At 37.2% G+C, this 18472-nt stretch overlaps 4 protein-coding genes across 4 annotated transcripts; all 4 read left to right on the top strand.

The window, feature by feature from the left end:
* On the top strand, positions 141-3520 carry LOC18793243 (putative RNA methyltransferase At5g10620). Its single transcript, XM_007227611.2, has 9 exons — positions 141-384; positions 887-1005; positions 1105-1136; positions 1583-1725; positions 2001-2067; positions 2543-2620; positions 2791-2936; positions 3152-3224; positions 3307-3520. The coding sequence occupies exons 2-8, from the start codon at positions 951-953 to the stop codon at positions 3189-3191; spliced, it is 561 nt and encodes a 186-aa protein (XP_007227673.1). The 5' UTR covers positions 141-384; positions 887-950; the 3' UTR covers positions 3192-3224; positions 3307-3520.
* On the top strand, positions 3692-8188 carry LOC18794003 (cryptochrome DASH, chloroplastic/mitochondrial). Its single transcript, XM_020569182.1, has 13 exons — positions 3692-4376; positions 4583-4722; positions 4825-5049; positions 5150-5275; positions 5374-5448; positions 5626-5742; positions 5833-5879; positions 6074-6150; positions 6352-6427; positions 6600-6669; positions 6822-6945; positions 7184-7233; positions 7397-8188. Exons 1-13 carry the CDS (start codon positions 3971-3973, stop codon positions 7613-7615), a joined length of 1752 nt encoding a protein of 583 aa, XP_020424771.1. The 5' UTR covers positions 3692-3970; the 3' UTR covers positions 7616-8188.
* On the top strand, positions 8530-12712 carry LOC18788752 (pentatricopeptide repeat-containing protein At5g24830). Its single transcript, XM_007224913.2, has 6 exons — positions 8530-8929; positions 9013-9158; positions 9507-9701; positions 9833-11411; positions 11747-11990; positions 12223-12712. The coding sequence occupies exons 1-4, from the start codon at positions 8735-8737 to the stop codon at positions 11253-11255; spliced, it is 1959 nt and encodes a 652-aa protein (XP_007224975.2). The 5' UTR covers positions 8530-8734; the 3' UTR covers positions 11256-11411; positions 11747-11990; positions 12223-12712.
* On the top strand, positions 13631-17697 carry LOC18792245 (uncharacterized protein At2g24330). The gene is made up of 6 exons (XM_007222647.2): positions 13631-13979; positions 14116-14398; positions 14618-14762; positions 15835-15944; positions 16485-16908; positions 17081-17697. Exons 2-6 carry the CDS (start codon positions 14138-14140, stop codon positions 17371-17373), a joined length of 1233 nt encoding a protein of 410 aa, XP_007222709.1. The 5' UTR covers positions 13631-13979; positions 14116-14137; the 3' UTR covers positions 17374-17697.

Below are 18472 nucleotides of genomic sequence, written 5' to 3' on the forward strand. Positions count from 1 at the left end.
ATGCAGGGACGTAGGTTCTAGAAACTCCTCAAACTCTCTCCTCTTCCCCAACGGACATGCACGCACATTGAGTTATGGGCCTACATCAATGGGTTATGGGCTTCAATTCCAAATACAAGTCCAACCCAGAGTCTGTCCCCTGCTCTAACCCAACGTCTCATCATTTTAGAAGCACGTTCTATGAGGCTAGAAATTTTTATGGGTTTTATTAGAAGCTTTGCTTCTGCTGTTGAACTCTCGGCGGTTTCACTCAGGGCCGTGAAAAGCCGTCGCTTAACGCTAATTGAGAGAGAGAGAGAGAGAGAGAGAGAGATTAATATCAGTATTCGAGTTATGTTTCTTTGTTGAACTGGGCACTGCCCAATTGGCTCCTTCGAACTTAAGGTTGGTATTTGTTCTTAGGATAATCTGGTTTTTATCATTTCCCCATATTGTCTCATTGTTAACTTGCTGCAAAGTTTGGTTTGCCATATCATTTGCTAGATTTTGGCAACCAATTATGTAGAACATTTTTGCATCAAGGGCCCATGATTTTATCTTTTCTGTGTCTTCCATCGAACTATAAGCAAGAGTAATTTTGTTCGTTTTATCTATTTTTTTTCTCCCTTGCCAAACATGAAACATATGAAACTAGTTCATATCGAAATTTCCTATTGTTCAGAGCTTTTCCTACGAAATAAGCAAAGAGTAATTATGGCCAATAATCTCACCAAAACCATGTGCCTGCATTTTGTGTATTATGAAATGAGAAGAATGGCAATGCTCACATTTTTCAGTGAGGAATAGGATGTCACCAGAGTGGTTTTACATTTGCCTAAAAATATTCAATACACAAAGCCTACAACATCATAAATCACCGTTCACATTCTTGTTTTGTCTTTTTCAGGGTAAATTTGGTCCAAATTTGGAGCTAGAAGTACCATTTTTTTTTGGTCTTTCTTCCCTTCTAAATGGTTGTCATGCTTAGTGCCCGTCTTCCCACCATTAATTATGCTCTTCCTTCAGGTTACTGTTATCTCAGAACCTTAGCAGCCCTATTATATTCTTCATTATCTCATCTCAAGTTTGTCATTTTATGAACTTGATTTCGTTTACAATTTTCAGGTAGAGATTGTAAGTACACAGGTCAAGCAGTGGTAAACTATCTCCACCTCAATTAATATCCTTTGTTTTTAATGTATATATTTCAAATATTTCTTTATTCATACCGAATCAGTGATTGATACTACATCTGCCGTCGTTGGATTTATTACATTGCGGAACAGTAAGTTTTATCTCTGGAACGAAAACTATATTTATATGATTTATGAGTTCAACTTTGTTACCCGACAACCCATCCATTGTTTCAGTTTGCTCAATGATCTTGATTTTGTTGGCCCTTTTTTGAGTAATTTGCGTATCTGTTTCAATTGAAATCCACCCATCATGTTAGCTATGAAGTATCAGTTTGCTCAGTGAATTTGATTTTGTCGTTCTTTTGAGCATTTGGCTACTGTGTGTTGCATCAACAGATCATTACACCTACTGGACCTAGAACTAGTAGGTTCTCATTCTGATTAAATGTGATATTGATTCTGGGCAGAGAGCATTCCCTATACGAATAATATCAGTAGGGAAAAAGAGATCACAAGGTGTACAACTCGTAGTGGATGAGTACATTGAAAAGCTTAAGCTCTACTGTAGTGTTGAAGATGCTCACATACGGAACAATCCTAAAAATGCACGGTACTCTCATCTTTTTTCATCTAAATCATCACAATCTTTGTAGTTAATGTGAATATATATATATATATATATATCTTTATCTTGGATATGCATAGACCTCTTTCCTGCAAACTGGACATTAATAATGTGAGAAAGTTCACCCAAAAAAAAAAAAAAAAAAACCAAAATTGTGAGAAAATTATTGACATTGGACGCATGGAGGAAACATTCGTATTGTGGTTTCATCAGATCATTTCTTTTTGTAGAGCTTATATTAGTTTTCTTGTACATTGTAGTGATTGGAGAGCTCAGGTTGATCATGAAGACAGTGCTGTTATGGATCTTATCACGTCTGACGATTGGGTACAGTCTGAGCATCATATGGACTCAATCTTAATTGGATGAATAACTTCTCGCAATAGTAGGAGAATTAGTCTTGCCTTTACATAAAAAAATTTGCTCTGGATACCTTTTCTTTGTAATGTTCTGCTATTACCCTTGATCTGCTCATCTACCGAGCCTGAACCGACTCAATCTCTACTACCCTTTCAGCACATGTTTTTAAATGCCCTCGTCAGGCTTGATTTTTCTTACATATAGGATTTCCATGAAATAAAAGAGGTTCCGATTCTTATGGATTTAACCATTATTATCATGCTGAAGGCTAAATTTCTTTTATTCTAAATCCATTGTAGAAATGACTTCCTTTCTCAGATGCTCTGGAAAGGGAAAGTGGTGCCATTCCATTTTGGTGGAATTCATCAAAGCTGTTATAAACTATATGCTAAAAGGGTTATACTTGTTTCTACATTGTCACTTTGTAATCTTGTGCTCATAGGTTGTGCTGTTGGATGAGCGTGGGAAAGACATAGGGTCCGAGCAGATGGCTGAGTTGGTGGGGGATGCTGGAAATACAGTATGAATGACCTCTCGTTTTAGTGATTTTCAAGAATGATAGTGTGCATGCTTGAAATTCATCCATTCTTAATATATGTTGTTTGTATGTATGTTGAGCTGGCAGAGGAAAGTTAAGCACGAAAATTCAAGAACTTTTTACCAATAACACTATTGTTCCTTTGTCTGTAGGGAGCTTCAAGACTATCATTCTGCATTGGTGGACCGTATGGTCATGGAAAACGATTGCGAGAGCGTGCTGATGTTTCTGTCAAGCTGTCTTCTATGGTATTAAACCATCAAATTGCAATAGTTGTGCTCGTAGAACAACTCTATAGGTAGGAGTACGTTGATCTGCTGACTTCTAAATCATGCGGTTCCCAATTACTGAAATGCTGACTTCTGAAAAGTATTCAAGGAAATCATTTCCAGCTTAAAGCAAATATTAAGGATAAATTATATTAAATAAGTTAAGGAATGCTTGAATTTTAAATAAGATAATGTCAGATCACGCTGAATGAGTAGATAATCTATGTTTATCAATTTACTTCAGGTCGTGGACTATTCTGAAAGGACAGAACTATCATCGTTAGCCTTTCGTTTCCTGTTCTGAACAATGCTAACAGGTATTCCCGTTCTTCATTCCAGATGATTACCCTGTCTGCCTTGCTTGAGTTAATTTTGAGTGACTTGGTTCAACTGATGTAGGGCATCGGCAACATATACATCAGAGTAAGAGTAACACACTGGACTGACAGGGTTGCTGGTGGCTTAAACGTGTATTTGGGTTTGTGGAACTAGATTGTTCTATAGTTCTGAAATTCATACATTATTTTTCTTACTCTCAGTAATGTAGTGGATTAAACCTCAATGAGAAAGAAATTACAGGTATTAAAGGAGTTTCATGATAGATCGTTTCTGTGAACCTTTAGCCTCACAATGGCAAAGTTTTCTATTTTAATCCAACACATCACTAGTGATCAGTCATGTTCAAATTATAGGAAACAGAGTGTATTATACGAATCTTGATACCTTGATTTATTATTAGTTTTTTTGTTAGATATGCTTTAATTTTTATCAAAATCGTTTACAATTTTTTCACAACGGTAAAATTTGGATAATAAAAGGGTGGAAATAGCAGGTCTTTGTTCAACTCTATTTATTTAACCAAAAAAATAAGGTTTTGACAACAATAAAGATGAAACTACCGCCAATAATAACGGACCTAACGGTAGGTTTGAAGGCAAATCAGTGTCCTTCCCTCCACTGGCTTACAAACCGCCACGTTACAAATTCAAACTCTCTGCCACGTGTCAGCAACCCAACAGCCTAAAACTCTCTCTCTCTCTTTCCCTCGATCTCACAACATGGCATGGCTGTTCTTCACTCCTCACTCGCTCCCTACCGTCTGAAAAAGCTGATCATCCTCCCATTCCCATATCCAAAACCCACAATTTCAACCAAAAGACTCAATCTTTTCCAAGCAATGAGTTCCAGCTCCAAATCCCAATCCTCTGCCCCGGTCTACAAGGTTCCGGGTTTGGACCCGGAGGATATGGACCGGGTTGCGGACCAAACCTTTCAGAGGTACTCGGCCTCCCCTGTCAAGAGAAACGGCAAAGGTGTGGCTGTCGTTTGGTTCAGAAACGACCTCAGAGTGCTGGACAATGAGGCTCTTTACAAGGCTTGGATTTCGTCCCAGGAGGTTTTGGGTGTGTATTGCGTTGATCCCAGGCTTTTTGGCTCTACCCATTACTTTGGTTTTCCCAAAACTGGAGGTACCAATTTTATTTTATTAAAAGAATTTCAAATTTTTTATCCTCCTAGTTGAAGTTTTTGGACTTTTGGCTTGTTTTCTATTACCTTGGGCTGTGAAATGTTTGGAATTTTGTTCTCATTTTGGCTTGTGCTGCTGTGTTTAAAATCTCCTTGTAACATAGAATGATGCAGAATTGAAATGTCATACAATTTTGTTGTTTGGCAGCGTTGAGAGCGCAATTTCTCATTGAGTGCTTGGCTGACTTGAAGAAAAATTTAATGAAGCGGGGTCTTAACCTGCTCATTCAACATGGGAAGCCTGAGGAGATTCTCCCTTCTCTTGCAGAGGTTTTTGGAGCCCACACAGTTAAGTGATTTCCACACTATTTGATTGGTAGAATGAGTTTGTTATGTTCTTTTCAACTTATTAAAGCAGCAGAATGTTGGTATGTAATCTAATCTACATAGGTATATGCCCAAAAAGAAACTTGCAGTGAGGAGCTAAATGTTGAAAGATTGGTCAGAAAAGGTCTGCAACGAGTGGTTTTACCATTGTCTTCAGCGCAATCCTCTGGGCCTAGTTCTACAAACAATCCTAAGCTACAACTTTTATGGGGTACCACTATGTACCACATAGATGACCTCCCATTCGACACCCTCAGCTTACCGGATGTGTATACGCAGTTTCGTAAGGCATGTAGATTTCTTTCAAGTTCATTTTACTTCAAATCTATATAACTGGGGGAGGTTTTCTCTGTTAGCTGTGTTTATTGATGATACCAAAAACTTGCAGTCAATTGAAGCGAAATGCACAGTTCGTGGCTGCATCAAACTTCCAGCATTTCTTGGGCCACCACCCAGCATTGGGGACTGGGGATGTGTTCCTTCATTAGATCAGTTCGGACTTCAATCTCCAAATGTAGGTTATTATATCATACATACGAGTATACAGGCACATATTTCATACTTTGTCTATTAAGAAATTTAAGAAGTTCCTTTTACATACTCTGGATGCAGGAAAGTAAAGGAATGAAGTTTGTGGGGGGTGAAAGTGCAGCCTTGGGCAGAGTAAACGAGTATTTCTGGAAGAAGGCAAGAGGAATCTTTATGTTATATATGTGTGTGTGTATATATATATATATTGTGATGTTGAAAATGTCCAATAGAGGAAAATGGCTTTTTATTTGAACACATTTTATAATATTCAAAGGAACAGTGTTAATAGAGTAATTTAGTTATCTGACTTATTCTCATGTGTTTCATGTGTAGGATTTTTTAAGGATATATAAACACACCAGAAATGGGATGTTAGGACCTGATTATTCGACAAAATTTTCTCCATGGCTTGCTTCAGGAAGCCTTTCTCCTCGTTTCATTGGTGAAGAGGTTGAAATTCTTGGTTATTATGTTCCTTTCTATATATGACTACATGACATCGAGAAAACTGACACTAATTTTGGCAATTGAATCCTTAAGGTAAAGAGGTATGAAAAAGAAAGGCAAGCAAATGATTCAACATACTGGTAATTCTCTCTCTCTCTCTCTCAGTTGCATGAACTAGAATGAAACTTTTGGAGGACAAAATACTGTCAATATATAATTTCTTTGTTGGAACAAAGGTGATATAGATCCCCCAGGTAACACAACAGAAACCATTCTTCAAGTAGTGTTGAACTTGTATTTTGTCTTTTCCGTTTATCTATGTTCAACACAACAGGGTGTCGTTCGAATTGATATGGAGGGATTACTTCAGGTTTCTATCAGCAAAATATGGGAATTCCCTTTTCCATTTAGGTAATTTAGTTGATTGCTTTAATACAATCATGTCAAAGTATTTAAAAAAAGGCCTAAGAAAAGAAGTAAAATTATGTTAACTAAACAGTTCGTTGCTGCGCAGCACATGCGAGCCACTTAGTTTAACATATCATTGTAGAGATATCAATTCTCTCTACTTCTCTTTCTTAGCAGTCATGTCTTTTTTTGGCCTTTTTGAAGGTGGCCCAAGAAATGTGGAGCATAGATGGAGCCAAGACAAGATTTTATTTGAATCCTGGAGAGATGGTCGTACAGGGTACATTGCTTTGCACAAGAGCTAGATGATGAATATTATATCTCCATAATCTTTATGAAAAACAAAACGGAAAATCTCTCTCTCTCTCTCTCTCTCTCTCTCTCTCTCTCTCTCAATATTAGTGTTTTGTAATTGCTCTGCTAATGATATACAGAGCTTGTTAAACCTCTAGGTACCCTCTAATAGACGCCAACATGAAAGAGCTATCAACCACGGGATTCATGTCGAATCGGGGAAGGCAGGTAATTCCAAAGTAAACTGTCACTATGAATGGTATATGGTATATTTATGCATTGCTACCATAAAACTTCTTGTTTTAACCTTTAATGTTATTATTCTGGGAAAATTGGGCAAAGTCTTGAAAATAATCAATACTTCATTTATTATTCTACAGATTGTATGTTCCTTTCTAGTTCGTGATATGGGTATTGACTGGCGAATGGGAGCTGAATGGTTTGAGACTTGCCTTCTGGATTATGACCCTTGTTCCAATTATGGGAATTGGACCTATGGAGCAGGTGGTTTCAAATTCATCATTTTATTTACTTCCATGCATGCATGTTTCTGTTAAAAGTATTGGCATGCCTCTCTCTTAACTTTCTGTGTTGGGTAAACACTCCTGGCAGAGGATGATCATAAAATTATAAAGAACCAAGGTCTCCTTTATAATTGTAGCCACATGCTTTAGGATTGTAATTACTTAACTATTTTGGTTTAATACTAATCAACATTTTATCATTTGTTCATCCTGTTAAGGAGTTGGAAATGACCCCAGAGAAGATCGTTACTTCAGTATTCCGAAACAAGTGAGTACACAATACGTTGCCTTGTTATATTTTCTTAATATGAGACCTGATTTCGAATGACAGGAGTGCAGAGTTTTTCACAAATTTTTCGATGAATTATGTTTGGAGCTACAACAGCTTTATAAACACTTTCTGTACCTAAGATGCTCTTATATTTTTTCAGGCGCGGACATATGACCCCGAAGGCGAGTATGTTGCATATTGGCTGCCTCAACTAGAATCACTTACAAAAGAAGAAAGAAACTTTCCTGGAAGGGCATATATGAAGCAGGTTGTGCCTCTCAAGTTTGGAAATACCAGTAGGCACCAAAACCAGGACAAGGCCTTGGCTGCTAGAGGCACCAATTTTGGAGGAAGACAAACAAAAGGTCAAAGGAGATAAATCTGGGTTGAAACTTGAAAGGATTTTACTATACATCTTTATCCTTCTCAAAGTATGTGCTGAAAATGAGATGCAAATATTTTGTTACTATTAACCTTCAAATGTGTATGCCCCCACTTTTCACTTGCCACCGTTGTTTGTTTAACTTGATTTCATTCGGACCTAATTCGAAACTTTCATTGACCTAATTAGGAATTTAAACTTGTTTGAGTGGCCGGAAGAAAACATGATTAGTCAGAATCATAGATTAAGAAATTAACTTGATCACATCTGGGTTAATTTTATGTAATCTGAGTTCAAGTTAGAGTGGTTCAAATTCGTAGTTCGATTTTGAACTAGGTTTAATGATCCGATGTAAATTGTAATCATTGTTAATAATCCGAATCTATACTAGATGTGATGTAGTGGTACTCTTTTTTCTTGACCAGATTTTCCTCCATTTGGGGGTTTTTAAAGGCAAGGTTTTAATGAAGCCACACTTGTTACATTACTAAAGTCCAGACTTCTTTTTGTACTCTAATATTATTGTTTCAATGAAGTTATCTCACTTTGATTATTTATTAAAAAAAAAAAAAAAAAACCCAAATCTATAGCCTAACCCAACTTTATATATGATTTCGATGTAAAGGCTTATAACTATTTGATAAAAAGAAAAAAAAAACTTACTATAGTGGGTAGAATATTAAGATAGCTTAATATATATATATATATATAGCAAAAGGTAGAGAATGGTAAAACATTCAAAATACCAGAAAATATCATTGGTTAATGCAAGCATTAAGAATTGAAATTATTAATTAAATGAGAATAATATAATAAATTCACACTTTTTCATATTAAAAAAATTAAAATTAAAAGAAAAATCAAATAATTAATCATATTTTTATGAAACACAACTATCCTTATCTCTTTAATTATATAATAAATTTAAATTTTTTTAAAAAAAAGCCTCTCGCAGACGCATGTGAAGAGGCTAGTATTACATTTATTCAAAAAGAAGAGAGATAATAAGAAGCTGGATTTGGGCCCGACTTCCGAGGCTCAACCCGATTTGACCCAAATTACCCTCCGACCCGCCCCTACCTGTGTGCATTCGGGTTCTTCAATCTTCAACAGCACATGAACCATTTGGATCTTCCAAAAACTCGCGCCGTCCGGGCTAACCTCGCTCAGGAGAAGACTAATCCGTACAAAAACCAGTCACAAACACTTAGTTACGGAGTCAAGGAAGAAGAAGAAGAAGAAGATAGAAGAAAGGGGCTTCTTCTTCTTTTTCAAAAACTTTCAATTTCTTCACAGAAAGCTCCAATGGCAGTGAGTTCAATCCCATAAATTGTCATTTCACATTTGTTTATATCGTCGATTGTTCATCTGTTTGTTTGTTTGGGTTTTTACAGCTCGTAATCGCATGTGGAGAATCGTCGCCGTCCCACATTACCCTTCTGAGATGTTTGAATCGAACCCTCGACTCTATCAAGCACAACATTGCTCGCATCTTTGCTAACATTTTGTGCTGCCAAGCTAACTCTGATGAAAGCTCCTGGTAAATTTTAATTTTCTAGTCTTACACTTTACTCTTAGTCTGTTGTTTGTTTGCCGAGAAAAACTGCTAGAAAAGATGAAGAAAAGGCCTATACATACTGATGCAGATGATATTATTGCTTGTCATTTTTAGTCTTATTATTAATCTGCTGTTTGTATCAGTGAAAATGAGTAAAAAAAGAGGAAAAAGAAAGCTAAAGAATTAATACAGAGGACATTATTTATTGCTAGAAACCTCGTAGTGCTCTCAAATTTCAGCACATTTGCCTTTTTGTAAGGAAAAAAAGAAGAAGAAGAAGAAGAAGAAGAAGCTAATATGCATTATCTGCTTTGTAATATTCATATGCAGGACTTGTCGGGGTAAGGATCTACTTCCATCCACTTTTGAGGATTTCAGGAAAAAATGGGACGAGAATTACCATGTGAGTGCTCAAAATTGGTTTTCAAAGAAGAAGAATTCCCGTGGTAAACAAAATCCACACGCAGTTTGCAATGTGTTGGATGCAATGTTGAGGGATAGTTTGGAACGTCTCAAAACGATGAGGTCAGCTTTCAGTCTATGTACTCTTAGGATCAAACTCAAAATCTTATTTGATGGATAGGGGAAATGCTCAAATACAGATACATATTTCATAGTTCATAACAAGCTTTTGTTAATTATGTGAAAATCTGCAGGGAAGGCATATCTATGGCAAATATAGGCTTTTTGGATTGCACTTTGAAAGCTAATTACACAGATTGCATGGCCATCATAAAGGTTTTATGTATAGATGGTAAGTTGGGAACAGCTTTTTGGCTTCGGAGAAAACTGATAAAGAAAGGCATTGTTCCTGATGTCTTGACACACAATTATCTATTAAATGGACTGTGTAAAACTGGTGACTTGGAGAAGGCAGATTGGCTTATTAGAGAGATGTTAGAAAATGGCCCCTCTCCCAACTGTGCCACATACAACACTTTTATTAAGGGTTATTGCCGCCTTAATGAAGTGGATAAAGCTCTTTGTCTTTTATCCACGATGGGTAACAGTGGTATTAGGCCTAATAGAATCACTTGCAACATAATTGTACATGCATTGTGCAAGAAAGGCCTTTTGGAGAATGCTAATAAGCTTCTAGAAGACATATTAGATGATGATAATGACAAGACAACATCAGATCTAGTCATCTCAACTACACTTATGGATGGTTATGTTAAAAATGGAAATATGGTTCAGGCACTTAGTCTTTGGCATGACATGGTCCAAATGAATACCCAAGTAGATGCCGTTTCTTATAATGTTCTCATTCATGGATTTTGTCTGAGTCAACACATGGACCTTGCTTATGGATACCTTTGTGAAATGATCAAAAGAGGAATACTTCCTAGTGTTTTTACTTTTAATATAATTTTAAGTGGTCTTTGCAAAGGAGGAAAGTTAGAGGAGGCTTGTTACGTCCATGGACTTATGTCAAGAATGGGAGTTACTCCCAATCAAATTTCATACAAAATACTTGTTCGGGGCCTATGCAGTAAAGGAGATGTTGTCAGAGCCAATGAGTTTCTTCTTCATATGCAAGAGAAGTCAGTGGTGCCTGAGAGTCTAATATGGAATACTGTCATTGATTGTCATGGAAGATATGGGGATCTTACTACTGCATTCTCTGTTAAGGATCAGATGCTCGCTTTTGGTGTTAAACCAAATGTGTATACTTACAATGCATTGATCCACGCCCAAGTGAAAGGAGGAAATATTACTCGTGCTCTTTCTCATAAAAAGGAAATGCTTCTGTCTGGTCTTTTTCCTAATGTGGTCACTTATAATTTGTTGATAGGTGCTGCTTGTAACTTAGGCGACATTCTTTTCGCAGTGCAGTTATATCGTGAAATGCTGATAACAGGACTTGATCCAGATATAATTACTTACACTGAACTAATCAGAGGGTACTGCATGATAGGTAACATGAAGAAGGCAGAAGAGCTTTTTGAAAATATACAGGCATCTGGTTTACCTATCGATCATGTTCCATTTAAGGTACTTGTCAAGCAGTACTGCAAAATTAAGGAGCCTGACATGGCATTTGGCATTTACCAGAAGTGGCTGACGAGGGGGAACTGAGTTATCCTCTTCTATAAACTTTGACATGCATACTGCAACATTGTCATCTTGGCATGCAATTCAAAATTCTTGGATCTAAATTCAACAGAATCCCTTCTGACAGTGGCCGTTTTCTACTTGTGGCAAATAGGAATCTTTCATATGTTTTTCCTGAAGGTATGTGTTTCCACAAATGTTCCATCACACTTTGAGTGATACATTTATTTTTAGGTATTTGTGTTATTAATTTAGACTTTTTGGTGATTCTGGTCATCCATGGAAAGCTGGACAGAGAAGCTTCTTTGTCTACTTCTAAAGTTCTACTAGACTACTAACATACAAAGATGCTCGTCTGGTTTTGTGTTATGTTAAAACTTGATAACTTATATTAGGATGGATAAAAAAAGGTCTTGGTCAAGTCTAATTCGTGTCAGCTTAGGGCGTCAAGTTTTTGCGTTCATATTTTTGTGAGTGATATGGAACACTGACTGTTTTGTGCAAAAATCTTACAGGATCAAGTGGTTGACAGGTGGCTTATAGAATTGACTCTTTTTCTTGATGGTCGTGGTCCTAAAACTGGGACCAAATCTGATAATTCCTTTCACACGGAAACAGGATGCTTTAATATATATTTGTGAAGATCGGATGGGCCCAAACATCCCACAATTTGGACCATCATTATAAGGAAGATGTCCTGATGCTAGGGAGTATATTCAGCAGGACTTTGGTCAGAATGTTTCACCTATAGTTGTTCAGGTTGGTATATTCAGCTGTTTCCTACCCACTTATATATACTTGAAACATGAGTTTCAGAATTATGATTCATGAATTATTCACTCTATGGAGTCACATTCTAACACATCTTGAGAATTTGTACATTTCTATGAGGTTTCTTTTTGTGTTGAAAATTTATAGATAACATGACGGGACCTGGACGTGTAATGAGAACAAAATCCTTCTTTTGAATGCTTTACTCTCTCGTGTGCAGGTGTTTATACCACATATACAGCAGAGATGGATACAGGATTGTTTGCCTCTGAGGTTTCATGTTCTATTCACCATGTTTTGACACCATATTATTCGTCCAGTTTGGGAGGATACAATAGATTCTAGGTTCTGGTTTACCTTTCAAAGAAGAAATCCGCAGGTTGTGAAATTGACCTGGAAGTATTGGTTTTTTGTTTTGAATTTTTCATTATTTATAGTAAAAATGTTACATATAGATTACAAGGGAAGGGACCATAGAAGCCGAGAATAGCCTTATAAAAACAAACCGAGAATAGCAATGGGTATTGGAATTTTTGTCTCTTTTTTTGGGGTGCATAATTCTGTAATGTTATTATAGAATTTTGTGTAAAACCAAGAGGTGATGTAATAATTGGTGATCAGATTGGTCTCAAATGGAATTCATGAGGTTGCTCCCATGATAGTAAAACTATTATTTATTATAATAAGAGTTGGAGAGTTGAAACTGATTAGGCAAAGCATTATTTTGTTCCTTGGTGAACCATTAACAATGGGCTTTGGTAGCTACGAGAGGAAAAGAATACAAGGAAATGGGAAAGAGGGAAAGGGAGACGGCAACCCCCTTGTTCTAAGCTTTCAGTCGTCCCAGAATTGAAATGCTTTCTTTTGGGATCGATTTCCTGGCTTCTAAGTTTTAGAGTAGGTCTCAAAAGTAAAGATTCTTTCCTTGTCCTTCCTAAATGTGGCACCAAGAAAGGAAAAAGATGAACAACTCAATTCCAGTCCACCAATACAATGGGTCCCACACTCTATTAGAGAGTTGGTACACAAGTTGGTATTTAAAGTTGGTCTCCCTAACATTTTCCTTTGTAATAACCAAAAGTACTTCTCAAAGCTTTCGGTAGAAAAATTTCAATGTGCTTTTAGGCCATAAAACCACTTTTTAGAGAAGCACTTGGTATGTGGATTTTTATGAGATACTTCCATGTACTTTTTCAGAAAAGCATTTAAAATTTTAACACAAATTTTGAAGTGCTTACTAACAAAAAGTGAATCATATAGAAGCAGTTTCAAACGAGTAGGTAGATAGTTAGAAAATGATTTGGATAGAGAAATTAGTTATAACTAAACCATCCAAATGGCCCTAAAACCCAACTGCTGCTTCATTTCTTACTAAATTAAGCCTACAACCCATTTCAATTAAGAAAAGATTGAATTTCATTTGCATCTTCAAAACTTTTTAACAAAAACTGTTCACATTTTAAAAGAAAAAAATAAAAATGGGTTGAGAAACTGAATTATATATAATGAAGTAATGAAAAGGGTCGTTGAGTAAAAAAAGAGCAATTAGACTTTTTGGCGGGGAGACTCTAATAGGCCAGCGCGGTGTGGAGAGCTGGCGTTGGGGTCGGTCCTGCGCTCCAAAGAAGAGGGTCTGTGGTCCGGTGTGGGCCCCACTCACCGTGTGATCCGGCCCCGCGTTGGAAGCCTTGCGGTGCGTCTAATTGAATATTTGCGTGTAAAAAAAATAAAACCAAAAATAAAGAAGGAAGAAAGAAAACGAGAAAAAAAGCAAAGCCCCATTTTTGAAGAGGACGCCCTTTCTTTCCTTCATCCTTTTTCCCTCGATACTCTCACTCCATCGCCGATACTCTCTCTTCTCTCTCCATCATCGATCAAAGCTCTGCGTTTGCGTTGCCCTCACGGACTTCTCTTCCTTGTCGACTTTCATCATTACTTTCCCTCGCTTTCTCCGCCTCCAAGATCTGAAAAGCCAAGGTTGGTTTCTGCTTTCAAGGTTCTCTCTCCCACAATTTTTCGTAATTTTCCAGATCTGATTTTGATTGTTTATTCATCTCTGCATATTGCTTTTGCTTATTGATGATTGATTTGCTATTCACTTTCAATTCAAAAGAGCAATTTGAAAGGGAATAATAATGGCGGACGACAAAGGCGTCGTCGGAGAAGCCGACAAGAAAGACGCGGCAACTGTTCCTGAGGTGGTTGCGAAGAAGAAGCGCAAGGGACTTTTCTCCAGAATGTTCAGTGGGATCTTCCGATTACACGGCGATGACTTCGAGAAGCGGCTCAAGTACATTTCCAAAGAAGAAGCCACTGTCCTTGCTAGAATGCAGAGGAGGTCCATAACGTGGAGGCGCATGAGCAGACATCTCATTCTCTTCTCTGTCTTATTTGAGGTATTGGAATGTCATTCATAGGACCCATCAATTAGGACTTTGTTGCAGCAACTGGTTTTTTTTTTGGCTGATTAAGAATTCTGAACTTTTATGGCAATACTATCCAGAAATTGCACCATACTCGTCGTCATATTTATTGGCATATAGAGTTTGAACGAGTTGGGCAAGTGAAATATTAGAAGGGAATGATAAGTGTTTGCATACTTTTGTCATTTTCAGATTATTGCAATTGCTTATGCTATAATATCAACGAGAGCAACAAATTTAGATTGGAAGATGAGGACATTTCGAATTCTTCCGATGTTTCTTCTGCCTGCTTTATCTTTTCTTGCTTATTCAGCATTTGTGACCTTCACAAGAATGCGTGAGTATCTTAAACTTTGCAACTTCCTTAATTTTTGATGTTCATGTGACGATTCTAGTTATTTTATTAATATCTGGGACTTATTTTGCAAAAGGTATCTGGTTCCATGGTTGTCATAGGGTCTTGGGTTGGGCTTGCTAGGAAGCATTTTGGCTTATTGGTTCATCATTCTGTGGTTTACTTCTTACTTTGTTTATTGAATTTGTTTGAGCTTCATAATACATTCTTTGTGCATGGGGTGTGTAGCTTCTCCGCGTATGACATTTGGAGTAAGAAAGGTCCCTTCACACAGGCCCATCACACATTAAATTGTTGGTCATTTGTTAGACAATTTTTGTTGAAAGTCACTGAGGACCTGTCCTTTAGACATTGTTCCTCACAGGGGGACTTTTCGTGCTGACTGGTATTTTAATTGTGTGCCACTTTCCATGCAAGAGGAAGTTCTTTTTAAATTTATTAGTTGTGAGTTTGAACTGTTGGAAAATAAGCGTTATGAAATTTGGGAATTTTCTTGGGAATCGTTTACGAAATTCGCAAATCTTTGAACTGGAATTGGGCACGGTACTGGTGGGTGGCTAGTTCATAAAAGATACCTGATCTACAATGTCTGAAGTTCAATACCGTTTTCAATATGTACACATATGGTACATATCATGCATGTTTCTTTGAGCAAAATTCTCTTTCCAGGCTGTACCTATTTTAATTGTCTTGACGTGTTAATGTTTGATTTATGTATGCTTTGAGTTTATGCTTAACAGCTTCCATGCATACCTGTATCCTAGGAAGCACAAACTGAAACATCAGGCATGTTTTTTTAGTTGTCTAACACCATGTCGGTGCTGTAATGGATCATTGGAAGAAAGCTAGAAAAGTAGACCTATGACGTTTCATTAGTTCATTGCTGTTGTTAAAAATGTTTGTTGAATAATTTGGATGATTGGTTGTATGAACCCATTCTTTTTGTATGAATCAAGTTTTCCAATCTAATGCGGCAACTTAGTGACCATTACTTGTATAAAGTTGATGTGTGCATGTATTAGAAATCTGATATCTCAACCTTTCAATGTATTAGGTGATCGCAAGGACGCCAAAACCCTGGAAAGGCTTCGGGCTGAAAGGCAAGCAAAAATTGATGAACTAAAAGAGAGGACAAATTATTACACTACTCAACAGCTTATTCAGGTAATTATTAGAAGCAAGTTTTGTTGTTATATTGCATTTGTTATCTGTCTTTATGCCTCATTATTGAATTCTCTTTGGTATTCTTTGTTAGCTTGTTGAACTTTTATCAGGTGAATGGGGTAGCTGTTGATGCCTTTTGCCCCTTCATCTCATTTGACTGTGTTAATGGTTGTATAGAGTTTCTTAAATGATATAGACAAACACTGTTTGGAAGAATTCCAGGAGGTCATGTAAAGTGGCCTTAAGAAACCATTCATTTAGATTGATTGCAAATTCGCAATAGTCATATGGCATACTTATTTCTATTGTAGTTGGCTGAATCAGTTTTTGCTTCTTTGAGAGAACATCTCTTCAAAAAAAGCACTGTAATGAACAAGACTCCTGTGCCCTTTATGCTGGGTTTTATTTTATTTTATTTATTTATGTTTTTAGGGGAACTCTGCAATGGTTTGTGTTTGAGTAATGGTATATGTGAAGATGTACCTTGCTTGTCCCCCTCTGTTTTCTTGGTTTGAATTTAAGTTATATTCTTTTATGCAGAGATATGATCCTGACCCAGCAGCAAAGGCAGCTGCTGCAACTGTCCTAGCATCTAAGTTGGGTACAGATTCAGGTCTGAAATTCTACGTGGGAGATGAATCTGAGATTAATGCCTCAACAGGGAAAAGCAATGATGTTGAACTTGTCCATTCTGGTGAACTTCGAAACCGTAAACCAGTACACACCAGATCTAATAGTACAGGGAGTGTCCCATTGACTATTCCTGAAGAGGAGGCACCTCGTTCTGCAAGGTCTGACGGTCATCAGGTTTCTGAGCATAGTCAACTGATTGTTAGTCATCATAGTCCTCAGGGAGCATCTCCACAGGATGGAGGATGGATTGCTCGGATTGCAGCATTACTTGTGGGTGAGGATCCAACACAGTCTTATGCACTCATATGTGGCAACTGTCATATGCACAATGGTAGGTTATCCGCATCCTGAGTAGGCACTGTTGCTTTTTCATGTTTTCATAGAAGCAAGTGAAGGAAAGGCCTGATTATGGTGCACACTCATGCACTTTCCTCACTACCAGTTGTTTTCTTTCTTTCTTGTGGTTGAAATAATGATCTCATACTTTTTTTGTCTCTATGCAGGGCTTGCTAAGAAGGAGGATTTCCCATACATCACCTATTATTGCCCGCACTGTCACGCCCTAAATCAGCCAAAACATTTGGAAGGGCGTGTTTCTGGTTCTAACACGCCTATCACCCCTAGTTTGAGCTCTTTGAGAGCAGGGGTCAGCAGTGAGGCAACAAAGCACGCTGGTGACTCTTTGGATGACAGTGTACTCACAAGTACCAGCCCTGTTAGAGCTGGTTCAGAGATTGAGGAAGAAACCGAAAAGCCTGCGTCCGGCGATACAGTTAGTTTAGAAAAACATGAGTAGGGTTAAGATGTTCCTTTCCTCAATTAGGCCGTCTTTTCCCTTTGCTTGTAGGTATGGGGTTTATTTTCTGCTGGATGAATTTACGGGTTTGCCTATATGCGTGGTCGTGTACAAGAATATGTTGAGTTTCCTTGCTGATAAACTTTTGGGGCTTTATGTTCATAGAATACATGGATTGATTGTAATCTTGTACATCTTGTGAGTTTTTCTTTTCTGGTTCAATTGTTGCAGCTGGTCCAAATACCTTTCCAGATTTGGAAAGCTGAAACTTTACTGATGTAGTGCAAATGGTCCAAAAGGAGTCTTTGCTGCGGTCATTTTTTATTTTTTCATATTCTGAATTGTAATTTTTATTTTTTTATACAAGTGAGAATCTAAACTATTCTAAATTAATTTGATTTACGTGGAGTTCTCATACTTCTTTGTTCAAAATAATAAAGGAGAGGAGAAAATAAAACATTTTTAGCAAATTTGGTTAGGAACGAAAATGATCGACGGGATATATATAATAAGAGAAACCGTATGAAATTAGATCCTCAATATTTCTTGGACGGGTTATTCTTTTGTCGGGTCTTTAATGGGTTAGGGGGGTGGAATTTTTTTTTAAATTTTTTATATAAGCAATAATTTAAACTATCGGGAATGTAGAGTTTTTCACACACACAATTAAGATGTTATGAAGGTTCGAATTTGAGGTCTGTAATCTGCAAGTCAAAACTCTTTTTCACTGGACTAGATCTCTTTGACAAACATTAAACATAATTGATTCATTTTCTTAGTAAAAAAATATAGAGGTTTTTCCTTTTAACTACGTAGTCTCACCTCATTTGTTACCCCCAAAAAAACTCTTACCTCATTCCACTCATTTGATGACACTTGGGCTGAGGTGGATGGTTAATAATAGAGCGGTAATTTCAACTGATGTGAGACTGTAAAAGTCGTCTCAGATTCTGACTGGATCTTGACCCACCCCCGTGCTCGACTCTCATTCAAAAACCCCCAAAAAAAAAAAAAAAAAAAAAAAAAAAAGGAAAACCTTGTGTCCGTCTGTCTGTCTGTCTGTCTGTCCGGCTACTCCCTCTCCTCCCTGCGTGGCTCA

Source organism: Prunus persica, chromosome G1 (assembly GCF_000346465.2).
Source record: "Prunus persica cultivar Lovell chromosome G1, Prunus_persica_NCBIv2, whole genome shotgun sequence".
Taxonomy (NCBI): Eukaryota; Viridiplantae; Streptophyta; class Magnoliopsida; order Rosales; family Rosaceae; genus Prunus; species Prunus persica.